The sequence below is a fragment of the Lissotriton vulgaris genome, chromosome 9 (assembly GCF_964263255.1).
Source record: "Lissotriton vulgaris chromosome 9, aLisVul1.2, whole genome shotgun sequence".
In the NCBI taxonomy this organism is placed as follows: Eukaryota; Metazoa; Chordata; class Amphibia; order Caudata; family Salamandridae; genus Lissotriton; species Lissotriton vulgaris.
The window spans coordinates 134,938,375-134,952,199 of record NC_141697.1 but is presented as its reverse complement, the minus strand read 5'-3'; the positions used below and the strand labels follow the sequence as shown (position 1 = coordinate 134,952,199).

Sequence of the window (13,825 nt, the reverse complement as noted above, 5' to 3'; positions counted from 1 at the left end):
ATATGGTAAAGCTGTTACAGCAGATGATCCTAATTACAAATGAACGGCCATACAAGTAGAATTATCTGGTGCTGGCAGAGGGTCTCCTCAATCATAAAACTCAAACCAAGTTTTGACATAGAATCTTATTTTAATAAAATGAAAATGTGGCTGTATTACTTCTTCGCTGTTAAATTCTGTCTGGTTAACACTTTCTGTCCCGCTTAACTGGGGTAGACTGCTGGGATGTAACCCACATGACTCATGGCGCCTCCAACACCCGGATGGCCGTGACTATAATTTCTATTCCCCTCCTCACAACTCTTATTCAAGAATAGATTACTTATTGATATCCGACTCACATACACACCTCATCGACGAAACGGATATAGCCCCCATATTGGTGTCGGATCATGTAGGTATTCATATGAAATTGGCAGGCTCACATTCACTTATCCCCCCCAGACGGTGGCGCTTCAACGATGAGATATTATCAGTGCCAGAGAACAAGAAAAGCATAGAACAATGCATAGAAGAATACTTCCAGATAAACTCACAGCTGGAAACAGATCCCGCCTTGGTATGGGACGCGTTTAAGGCCACATTAAGGGGTATGCTGATAGGTATCAGGGCTCGTATGAATAAAGAATTAAATTCCGAACTAGACTCTTTAGAGACAACAATCAAGCAGCTAGAGATGCAACACTCCAGGGACCTGAATAATAAAGCTACTATCGACCGTCTGACTAACCTGAAATATAAATACAACGCCATCCTTGGTAAAAGGGCAGGAGTATGGATTAATAAATTCAAGGCGTTAAGGCTATGTGAGGGTAACAAAGCAGGGAAACTCCTTGCTTCCTATCTTAAACACAAAAGGAAGCAATTCCATATAACCTCTATCAGAGACCAGTCCAATACCACCAAAACCAAACATAAGGACATTCTCCACACATTTCAGTCCTTTTACGAGGATCTTTATAAGAATAACAACCAATTCAACATGGAAGAATGTAACAACTATTTAAATTCAATTCAACTCCCACGTTTATCCGGCCCTGACAAAGCCAAACTTGGGGCGCCACTGACCATAGCAGAAATTTCTACCACCGTTAAGACACTGAAAAACAAGACATTGAAAAACAATAAAGCTCCGGGGCCTGACGGCTTCACGGCCAATTTTTATAAGACCTTTGAGGAACAACTTAACCCACGTCTCCTCGAATTGTTCCAATCCTTTTCACTATCAAACAGAACCACCCCCACGATGAGTGAAGCAACAATAATAGTGATACCTAAAGATGGGAAAGACCCTTTACTTCCTAAGAATTATAGGCCGATATCCCTCATAAATTTGGACTGCAAGATTTACGCGAAAGCTCTAGCATGCAGACTAAACGCCGTTCTACCCTCCTTAATAAATAACTCACAGTTGCGGTTCCTGAAACACCGCCTTTCTAACGACAATACGAGACTCCTATGCCATGTGCTGGAGAAGTCAAAAATCTCGAATGCCCCCACAGTAGCAATCACCCTGGACGCGGAGAAGGCGTTTGATAGGGTGTCGTGGCCCTTCCTCCGTCAATGCATGCACATATTCAACATGGGTGATACTTTTATCGACATGGTCATGTCACTATATGCCTCTCCTTCGGCTAGAATCGCCATTAACAGTTCGCTATCAGAACCATTCCTTCTTGAACAAGGAACTAGACAAGGTTGCCCCTTACCTCCCGCTCTATTCCTTCTGGCATTGGAACCTCTCCTCCGCGACATACAACAGAATGTAGATATTAGTGGCATCACCTTCGGCGATAAAAGTATTAAAATTGCTGCCTATGCAGACGATATCCTGATATTCACTGAGAACACTGACACCTCTTTAGCCGCACTGATGTACTCGATAGAATCCAACTCTAGGCAGTCAGGCTACAAATTGAATCGCGATAAATCTGAAGTAAAACCCCTCAACATATTCACTAATAGGGAATCTTTAGGCACATCAGGATTAGTCTGGTAAAACAATCACATCAAATACCTAGGTATAGAATTTGGAAGTTCCATCATAGAGACCCTTCAACACAATGAAAAACTCACTCTAGAAAAAATAAAAACCCACCTCGACGGATGGTCACTCCGCTTCATCACTTGGTGGGGCAGGCTAGAGACCGTCAAGATGATGATTACACTGCTAGTAAATTACTTAATTACCATGCTGCCCTTGATGCTGTCCCAAGAATTTCATAATAGATTGGACAAAATGATTAACAATTTTATCTAAAAAGGGAAAAAAGCACGTATCAGCCTGCAAAAACTGAGATTAGATAAATCCATTGGTGGAGTCAATCTCCCAGATTTTAAGAGATAACAAATAGCCTTTCTAGCGAAACAAGGATCCTATTGGCTGTCCCCTCGCCCCCCCCCAACCCCCCCAGTGGACTATACACCGGTGTGGCTAGACATTGAAAAAGCGCTCCTGGAAGGCATCCCTCCCATCTCATCGATGAAAGCGAATCAGCTCCTGTGTTCTAAATCCATATTTACTAACACCAAAATAGCTTTATTAAGAGTAGATAAACTGCTAGATTCATCAATAAGAAAATCTAGGTGGGAAGTGATTTGGAAAAACCCCTCAATCACTTACAAAGGTAAACCACTATTCAACCCAACCTGGATCAAGAAAGGAATTATTTTCCCCCACCAACTCTATGATAATGGCTACCCTCTGCCCTTTACAAAAATCCAATCGAACTTTGGGATAGATAGTTCCGACTTTTACATATTCGTTAACGTCAAAACAGCCCTTACAAAAGCAGGACTGACATCCAAACAACCGGCTCTTCCATCTCTCCTCTCCTCCCTAAATAAAATTAGCCACCAGGTCTCGAGGCTATACAAATTGCTGAGCCCGCAATCATCCATGTTAAATACCAAAACAACACAGTTCTGGTCGTCAATCGCCTCCTTCTCCATCTCAGAGCTGGAGTGGTCCACGGCGTGGAGATCTTGCACGAGCCATAAAATAAGCCCTACATTATCACAAGCCAAATTCTGGCTCATGCATAAAGTCTTCTGGACGCCAGCTCGCCTATACTCGCACAAAAAAAGCGCTGACGCATTCTGCTGGAACTGCAAGAGGGCCAAAGGAGACCTGGACCACCTCATCCTCCAATGCGACTGCGTCTCAACGTTTTGGGATAGAGTATTTGACTTCATCCACAAAGTATTTAATATCTCACCTGCCAAAGAACTTCCCTATCTTGTTTTCGGCTTTACAAAGGAAACCCAAATCCCAGAAATAGGCAGGGCCCTCCTAGACCTCCTCCTCACGGCAGCTGTGAAAGTCATTCTAAACAATTGGAAAGACACCAAAAAGGCAAGCTATGCCTGTTGGCTGAACTGGGTGATTAACCTACGAGGGGCTGATACCATCTCTCTACAAAACACACCAGGGCGCCCCTCACAAAGGAAACTTTGGAACTCACTGGATATCTACTTCAAAACCCATAAAACTCCATGATTACCCATAACCTGAACTACTATGCCGCATCGTGGTGTCCCACCTAACTTATCACATCTTACATCTTGCATCTTACCTCTTACCTCTTACACCTATCCTTTGCTCTCTCTCTCTACTCTGTTCTTCTTCCTCCTACCTTCTTTGATCCTTTTCACTTACTATTGAACTCTACCCTCTCAGGAGCCCAGCCTCATTTTGAGATGTTTCATATTTTATTGTAAATGCTTTTATATTGCATATCATATGATACAGAGACAAATCAGATACATTAACACCATTAAAGATAAAAGAGGAAACAATATTTTTAAATACAGCTTTCAGGGCGCACACTAACAGCAGACAACAATCAGCATACAATTGGAGAGGGTCTGTGTGTGGGGAGATGAGGCCCTCTGCGTTGACGGTGTTATAGTTAAATCAATAAGAATAAATAAAACCAGAGACTCTGTGCCCTAAATTATAAATGTAGGGGCGTAATAATGATACAGCTTTGTTACCCATACGATCACAGGGTATATAGTAATCCTCATGCCACTCAGAGATCATCCATGGTGGGTGCCTCCCAGAGTCTGGTTATAAGTTCCTCCCATTGCTGGGTAAGTTCATGTTTAATTTTAGGATGTTTAATGATGACCGGTTGAGTAGGGATCTTGATTCCCAGACCTATAAGACTTTGTGGTAAATGTCAGGTTGTGTTTTCACTACACTGTTCATAAGTTCAGTTTTGCATTTTCAGACTACAAAATGGCTACTTTGGGGCAATTATTTTGTTACCTGTTCTGCATACAAATCCGAATGCTAGTTTTTACATTATCCTGGCAACAGAACTATAGGAAAAAGCTCAATATGACTAGTCTAATCTATTCATGAACATCTGTCTTGCACAATGTTTCATTTGTAAGCAATCTACTGAAATTCTGGCCCTGGATTAAGTGTCTTCCATCGTGGGTGTTTGCAGGCAAATGCACAGTAGAATTGATCCCACAGGGATAGGCACATAATGGATTCTCTTTAATGTTTCAAGCATATGTCAACGATGCCTTTTCCCACTCTAATGTTCTATGGATGTATGATTCTATGTGAATAATGGTGGCTTGCAGAAAGACCTGGATGCCCTGAAGACCTTGTCCCCTCTTCGCAGCATTGCAGCTGACAAGAAAGCCCATATAAATGTAAATGTAAATGTAAAGTATTTGTAGAGCGCACTGCTACCAAGCGGTTTCGTGGCGCTATTACTCATACCGATGTGGAACCCTTCCTGGCTTTCCCTGTGAAGTGTCCACTCCTGGGCACCCCTAGAGTGAAGCCAGGCATCCCAGCGCTGTTGGGGCCGTTGTGGAGATTAAGCAAGCTATTGCCCAGAGTTGCAGCGTGGGACCCATGATTGGAATAGGCACTGAGGCGAGAATATCAGGTCCGAGGAATTTTTGAGCCCGAGACCCGCCGAGGTGGGAATCGAACCCTGGTCCTGGGCCAGAGCTCTGCATCAAGGTCTGCCACTCTAACCATTGAGCCACACTTCCTTTTTAGATACAAATGCCCCTCTCTTTTTGCAACTTTTTAAAAAAAAGTTATTTTTGACTTTCCACAACAAATATCCAGACATCAAATTGCGAGGCCTTGACATTCTCGTGCAGAGCACTGGTTACATAAAATTATAGCAAGCATAGAATTTGCAACTTATACAAATGTTCTGGCGATAGACACTGTCCTATAAGTTAAAGTCTTTAAATTATCTATTAAATTTGTTGCAGACTGGGCAAAATCTGCGTCATTCTCCTTGCACTATTTTTCAATATTCATTTCTGCTTTTAAGAGATGGTTTTAGAGGGTGTGGAGTCGGTTCAGTCTCCATGTTCATTGTAGACTAAACCTCCTTGTCTGAGGCACAATCTTCCCCTATCAACATCTTCTCTATTCTGAGAGCACCACAGATTCTACAAGTGATGAGAGCACCACAGATTCTACAAGTGATAGGAGCTCAGCACCTTGAGACCCTTACAGGTGAGCAGTCGCGCTTTACAAGACACTTGATTGATCGCTTGATGAATACGACTTGCTATATGCTTCATTCAGTTCACAAACTCTGAGAGCGATGGTTCTTAATTAGCAAAAATGTGTAGCATTTCCAGAATAGTAGAGATCATGTATTTCACCATAGCATATGTCTTAATTTATAACTCGCACCAAAACCCACTCTTTCAAAATCCATCCAGGTATTTGCCCGGATACGCTTGGGAGCAGATTCCCCCACTGGCCCATTTTAGGTTTACGAGTTGGTATGCCCAGTTTTCTAAATTATTGCTCAAAGAATAATCTTTCAGCTATGTAGGGACACGTCTGTTGTCAAACTCAGTTTGTGGCTAAACCCTGTCACACAATAGCACACATCAGTGGCTTGATAATAATGTTAGAACAATGGTCCTAATTAACTGCTCTGTTAGATTACCGCACATTCTGTCCTTAACTATCTACTGCCACGATACAAGATACCTATTTACCCATGCAGTTAATCCATAATGATTTATCTGTGACTCTTGATGCAGTTGTACAAAGCAGTGCCTTAGTACATATTTTTGTTATTGTTCTTATTTTCCCTAATGGCATCCCCCTCCAAATTATATCACTTGAATTCTCTAAATATGTTACCCTCCGTTGTGTCAGTTCCGTCTCATCCTCTCTTTGCCTAATGGCAATAGCTAAGCCATCTCTTTAAACCCAAAACTGACTGCTTCCTCTCTGTACTGCGTTTGTTTTGTGCTGTTTGGTCTCCATTATTAATTTGTTGTGATATTATTCATTATTTGTTAATCCATCACCTGCTTTTTTGCAATCTCTTTATATTGCTGAAAATGGGCACCAATTGCTTCAGGCTTTCTGTCATTTTCCCAATTATGTTACTTCACACTTGATGAATGTGTAGTTTACACCTTTTCTTTGTGGTTGTTGTGATGGCATTTCTTACCTCTGGTCCTTTATTCGTACCAATTACTATCTTGTGCTTTCCATGGAGTCATGATTATAAAAGTTCACGACTTTTAAGTGGTCAAAAACTTCAGTGAGGAAGTCTATGTACTAAAGCGTGCTTGTAGTTCGTATTTTGTTTAATGTTTCTCTTTATTTTTTTTAGAACTATGCATGAAAAGGAAACTAGAAGCTAACTGCGGTTTTGCTTCACTGTCTCTTACCCCAGAACGTTTCTCCAACTGCTGAATATTAAAGCATATCGCTACTCAACATGGCCTTGGTGCACACATTTCTAAACAGGCCCTGTATGTTCTTCAGAATCCAGAGGTGGAAACCCCTTTGTCCTTTCCTCGGAAATACAGCCACCAACTTTACAGTAAGATTGTATCGTGACAACTACCGGAGGCCTGGGGTACCCCTTGATAACACACCACCTTGGAAAAAGATCAACTTTGACTTCAAAAAGGGTGTAGAAGGGGTGAAGAAACATTTTGGACTTTTAAAGCAAGAGATTATAGATCATGTGACTGGACCAGATGGCAGACCCTTGGAAGAATACTTGCTAGAGCAGACTAAAGTCTTATGGGAGTTTCGCAGCCAGCAGGATCTGGAGGAATGGATTGTCTCCTCCGACCAGGAAGTTGGAGGAAAAAGTGAGGCATACCTGAAATTAAGTAGAAATAACCAGACTGCTCTGCTGTATGGTACGCTCAACACAGAAGTACCCCGGGATGGAGAAACCAGATACAGTGGCTATTGTTCCATGCGTTCCAAACTACCACAGGTAGGCAAAATTACAACTCTTATAAATTTGGACCTTAGGCACCTGAGGTTAATCATGGCAGATTTTAAGATCAAAATGCAGTTTTAATATTTGAGTTTATAGTTTCAAATTTCATCCCTAATCTGTGCCACTGCACCAACTTGTAATTTACAAAAGGAAGTGGACATACATTTCCATAGTGGTTTTTATCATCCGTTCTCCTTTTTTTGTCGCCATTTTTTCTTGCATAAACCTTTAGCATCTGAAAGTTTACTCTGTTGTATAATATTGCTATTTGTCAAACACAAAGTCACACTGAGCATAATTAAGTTAGCAGACACCGGCATCTCTCTATGTATGTAGACTGTATTTCTATAGCACAAACCTAGCCAAACGGCAGCAGAGCACTGTAAGGTCAAAGGCAAGATTGGAGTAAATGAGTTTTCAGAGCGGAAACTGAGTTGTGGACAGTTAATGCACTGTGATGTAGTGTTCTTTCAATAGATGCTATTTTCTTTCCTAAATGGGAGTAGCATTGGTGCGGTCCTGATGGATATGGGAATGTTTTTCCTAAGTGGGTGCTTAGATGGTCTGCCTTATGATGTTCTGGCTTTGGATGTGACCAGAACCACCAGAGATGGTGAGCTTGTGTGTAAATTAAGCGAGGCTGCTGATTGTGATGGCTGTGTAAAAATGTAGCTGGTTTTGAAGGTGGTGCTGGCCGGCAAGTGGACCCCCTAAGAGGAAAGAGTTGATGTGATCATATTTTCTGAGGCGCTGGATGAGACCTGCTGCAACGTGTAGGATACCCCCAAAGGGTGCCAATGTGGAGTCCAGGAGGCCATGGAGTAGGGTATTACCACAATTCTGATGCAAGAGTATAAGCGCTTAAATAGCAGTTCTGAAATCTATTTCTAAAGGAGTGCCTCTGAAATCTAAGTGGCTACATTGGAGGCATAAATGTTCAGAGACTAAGGGTGAAAATATTATGGTAAGATTGCTCCTGTTAGTTGTGGCGGATGTAGTTCCTATGACTTTATCGTGTCTTGAGGATGGTCCTGCCTGCACAGCTGTGTTCTGGGATCCTCTTTCATTTCTCATGATATGGGACTTTAGGGGCAACTGCTCTTTGTTTCTGGAGAAAAGTGGGTAGTGCATTGTTTACATATTTGGGCTTCCCCTGCCTGATACTCTGCCTCCAGAAAACCTGTATAACACTTAAGAGCTTAAACATTAGTTCAGATTTCCAGGTTTATAATATGGTCTCTTGTGTTCTTAGTCAGCTGGCCAGCGGAGCAGCTGTGTTCCTTTGAAGCTTAAGCGCAGCTTAAGTCCCTGAGGCCCAAGAGAAATATCTACTGACAAATGAATCCAAGACCACAGCCCCTGCTTGTTTGCTGTGGAAACCAAGAAGGCCTTCTGGCCTACTGAGGTGAGAGCTCTGGGTACATCGTAGCAGGGTGCTGGTGGGTCTGGAGTGAGAATACCAGAAACCAGTTAAAGTCTCTGATTGTTACAGTAAGAGCAAGCAGGCAACCATGCCTATTTGCATTGCTGTCTGGAGCTATGGCGTACGGATCTGGAGAAGTGCCGGTGTTATAGAAGCTGCAGGGGCTCGAACGCTATGAGCTTCTGCACTGTGACTGCCAAAATAATCTTGGGATTTGTCGATTGGAGGTGCTGGTTAGCATTTTTATTGCACACAGAAATGCCCCCCAAAAAATGATACTAAAATGAAGAACAAAAGCGGGACAATTTTGTTTTCCTGCTGAGAAGAGATTCATGCATGGTGAGAACAGGTATGGCTGAAAGATGCTTCTACAGACACAGAAAATTACAGATGCTAGTTGCCATCCAGGAGCTTCTGCACACTATGGATGATAAAGTGGAGAAAGTGGCCTTCATTGATGCTGCACTTCTGAAAATGGATAATCACCTGACAAAGACTGAGGGAATCACACAAGACCTCACAAACCGATTTTCTTAACAGGAAGTGAAGGCACTTGCGATGGAGAAAAAGTACACCGAGAGGTCCAGGGAGGATTATTACCAGCACTGCTCATGCTTGAATAACAAATCGAGTAGCTGGAGGACCAGGCCTGCATGGCCTAGATTTGATTGCTATGGGTCCCCGAAGAGAATGAAGACACAAAGAACTTACCTTCAGTTGGAAAAAGTTTCCTAAAGCAGGAGTTCCTGAAGGCAACACAGGTATGTGACTCATGTTGCTCAGAACTGAATACGGAATGTAAAGGAGGAACAAGGAGAGTAAGAGTATGGTCCTTGTAGAGTTGGACTCCCCTTTGGAGCAGGAGCTGATTTGGAGGGCGTCAGTTGTACTTCAAGGGGTATCTGAGGGGAGGGAGTGTTAATCTTCCCTGGCTATGGTGCAATAGGATGCAAGTCCTGCACCATATAATAAAAAAAGAGTTTGATAGGATGGGCATGAATGCAGATCTGCAGTATCCAGCAAAAATTAGACATGAGAGTTGCACACACAACTTCACATAAGTGGATGCAGCTAAATAATTTTTGGAGACATTTAGGAGACAACAGAGGAAGGCTTGAGAGGACCCTACTTGGATAGGTGTTTTGCCTACATGTGTGTATTTCAGATGCTTTCATTGTTCCTCTTGGCTGGCATGATTGATTGCTTCTTTTCCGATTCACCACAGTATAGTGCAAATATTTATGATACTGATGTGGGCTTTATCCCTTTACGAGCAGATGTACCCTACCATGGCCCTTTTTGTTGCATGAGGTGTTCATTTGTTTGTATTCATCACACAAACCTATCCGAAAAGGAAGCAGAGTGGTGTAAGTAGCTGACGTTATTCTGGAGATGTTTCCCAGACTTTCTGATATTAAGTGAGTCAGTCCCATATGCCTCGGGAAATTTTCACAAGTGAAAGTGGAGTTGTATTTGACCACTTCTACCCTTAATGCTGTGCATGGGGAAAAAAGCAAAAGGTGATAACAGACAGTTTGTGGAGAAGGCGCTATGCCAGCCCCACTTTACATTAATTCTTAAGCCATGCTATTTGCTTCTCAACCCTGATGACCACCTCCACGCATTTCAATTCCGCACACCTCAAAGTTTTCTTCATCAACATGCTACTCTTTATCATGACTGCTCTTTTAAATGGACTTGAGGCATGTGCAATTTGTGATTTATTCCTACATCCAAACAGCCCCTTGGCATTTGTCAATTGAGGGATCCTTAGGTTTGCGCACACAACCTGTAATTGTAACTAACATATAAAATCACTGAATTCTCAAACACCTAGTTGCCTAAAGCCTGCACCTCGTTTCAGCTCTTACAAAAAGTGGCAGGCGTGAGAAACGAACAAAACCAAGGTGGCAACTATACATCATCAGAACGGATTCTCTCATTGACACTTGTGCCACTGTATGTTTGATGTTGTGGATGGACTGTAGGACTCCAATCCAAACCAACACTCACCAAATTGTAAGCATATGGCAAGAAGTGGCTTCACATTGCTGACATCTTCAACACTATAAGACTGTCAGAGCTCCTTAGAATAGAAACTGCTTCCTCTTTGAAAGCAGGCGGTAAAGATACATTAAAAAAATGTGTTTTTGGAGAGAACTTGGGTGACTGTGAGTATATTGCCTCTGCTCCTGAATCTAATTGTATGAAACTGCTTCAAACCCTGAGAGCACACGGGCACTCTTCCAGAAATCTCTTCCTCAAGAAGCAGTAACACATTTTTGTTTGCAAATCCTCCAAAGGGAGGAATTAGTGTTTACCTCGATCTCTGCTTGGACACTGGTTGCAGTGGGCAGTGCAGGAAACCCAGGATGGCACCAGAAGTCTTTAAGCCCAGCTTGGGACACTGCTATCACGTGCGGTTTGCCCCGGACACCAAGGAGGCAGGTGAGCTTCTCCAATGGCTCACCACATTCCTCATTTTCTTACTCCATGTTGGTATGTTTGGAGGCCACAATACTCTAAAAATATCTGTTGATATCTAGAGCACGAACATCCGAAGCTCGTTTACAAGAAATCAGGCAGAGAAGAATCGCCAATTTAGCAGAAAGTTCCTTACGCGAAAGGTACCGATTATCCTGCCAGGATTTAAGGAAATTCAAAACCACATTAACATCCCATAACCCAGAATAACGGGGTTCTGGGGGACGCGAAAGGCGAATACCCTTGAGGAGTTTACAAATCCAAGGATGTTCACCCACCGGAGAGCCATCAACAAGAGCATGACCAGCAGAAATTGCCGACCTGAAAGAATTAATAGTGTTGTATGCCATTTTCTTTTGGAAAAGATCAGCGAGGAAGTTAATCACGTCAGTGACAGAGGAGCCCACGGGATCCAGGTGTTTTGCCACACACCAACGAACCCATCTGTTCCACGCTGATCTATAACGCTTAGTGGTGTTGGGGGCCCAGGCTCCCCCAATGAGGAGCTCAGCGTCTTTCGAAAGTGAGTCGCAAGACCAATGTCCCCTGAAATCCTCCAGGCCATGGGATGTAGATGGCCTTGGAGAACTAGAGGATGCGGGTGACCCAAAGGATCCGTCAGAATGTGGTCGAACGACGGTAATCGAAGAGGTCTGTCCCAGGACAGCTCTAGAAGGGAAGGAAACCAGCATTGAGCTCTCCAGATTGGAGTGATCAAAATCGGAGATGCTCTCTGTCTGTCTGCGGACCTGAGCTGCTACCCTCTGAATGAAAAGGAAAGGAGGAAACGCATAAGCTGGAAACTGGGACCAGTCCTGTAGGAAGGCATCCACTGCTTCCGCACTCGGGTCCGGTTTCCAGCTGTAGAAGCGGGGAAGATGGGCGTTCCATCTGGACGCAAACAAGTCCATCACTGGCAGACCCCAAAGATCTGAAATACTGAATGATCCAGCCTCCAATCGCTGGCATCCCGAAAATTCCTGGATTGCCAATCCGCCACCATGTTCAGATCGCCTGGGAGATACTCCGCCGTGACCGAAATCTGACGAAGAAGGCAGTAGTTCCAGAAGTCCTTCGCAAGATCCGCTAGGACCTTGGAATGAGTGCCGCCCAAACGATTGATATATCTGACCGCAGTCGTGTTGTCCATCCGGAGAAGAACACAACACGAGACTTTGGTCGTGGTGAAAGAACGGATTGCAAAAGAACCCGCGAGGAGTTCCAAGCAATTGATGTGGAGGTGAAGTTCTTCCGCCGCCCACCGAGAGGGAGCCGCACCGGGCACCCCAACCCTGGCGACTGGCATCCGACTCGATCACAAGATCCGGACGGGAGCCGAAAATCGCCTTCCTGTTCCACGCATCCATGTGATCCAACCACCAAAGAAGGACTAGCAAAATTCTTGCCTCCGCTTCCTGACATAGAATTTAGCTTGCAACCTCAATTGGTCACCATGCCCTGCCTTCAAAAATTGATTCTAATCCCAGCACTATGAGTGAGATGTGAGGCGCACTACAAGAAATGTTCAATTTTAATAGTTAACTTTGAGCAGTTTTGTTAAACTCTTATTTCAAAAGAAATTCAATCACTGTAAGTGAAGATCTTGTTTTCTATATAATAATAATAATAAGTATACTGTTATATATTTTATATGCATTGTTTTTGAACATGAAATACTAATAAAAAATTATAACACGAATAATAATAATAATAAAGAATTTTATAAAGCGCATGGTTACACCATATCGGCCGTGCTAGGGTGAGAAAAGTGTGGCAGTGCCCTGCTCAAAGGTGGTGCCCTGCTCCAGGGCGCATAGCAGACCTTAGCCAGAGAACAAGTGGGTATATTAAATAACATTTTAATTGTCCTTAAATAATATTGAAGTTCATAGATCACACTGAACATTTACTAAAATCAATATCCTCAAAATTTAAATGTCATACTCTTTTAAACACTACATTATCCTTTATGCATTTTGGGATCATTGTTCCTCTTCATCACTGGATAGTAGACTAATATTGAATGTACTCTTTCCTCATTCACTTGTAGAACCTGTAATTCGATTACAACTAGCCTGATGCTGCACATATTTATAACCAGGCAAAACCAGTCATGATTCTAAATCGGTACAAACCTCACGATCCCATAGTGGTTCTCATGTTACATTTCGGAACATGTGCTCCTTGTTTGTGTTATATCCCGGGAAGGGGAGTGTCTTGATCTGATTGCTGTAGCCAGTTGCATCATTTTATATATGTGTGCAAGCATTACCATGCATGCACGCTCCTACAGCTTGACTTGGATGCCATCTTTTTTTACGTACTGATTCAAGAAAGTGGATGCCTCTTGGATTGGTTAAAAAAAAAATCGTTATTTGCGCAACATTAAAATAAAAAAGGACTGTGGGTGTTACGGACATTCGACTGGGGAAAGAGTGAAACGTGAGGGGTATGGAGTGTAGTTCTTGGGGATAGACAAGCAGCATATGAGGGTGAGAGCTAAATGGTTCGATAGGAGAATCACATGAGTAAGAGAGCAACCCTCAGCAATGGGAGTTTGAAGACAAACAGAGCACGAGTAGCACACATTTGAGAGAGCAACACTAGGGGGTGGGCTGATATTTTGTTGGAGGAGCAGCAATCGAGGAAGAGGTGAACAACG

At 43.0% G+C, this 13,825-nt stretch overlaps 1 protein-coding gene across 3 annotated transcripts in view; it reads left to right on the top strand.

The window, feature by feature from the left end:
* Nucleotides 1-13,825, top strand: part of NDUFAF1 (NADH:ubiquinone oxidoreductase complex assembly factor 1) — a 149,559-nt gene that overhangs the window by 66,425 nt on the left and 69,309 nt on the right. For all 3 annotated transcript variants that reach the window (XM_086937199.1, XM_086937200.1, XM_086937198.1), the window contains exon 2: nucleotides 6,630-7,250. In XM_086937199.1, the coding sequence (XP_086793325.1) occupies nucleotides 6,738-7,250 (513 nt within the window). In that variant the 5' untranslated portion in view covers nucleotides 6,630-6,737. The remainder of the gene's footprint in view (nucleotides 1-6,629; nucleotides 7,251-13,825) is intronic.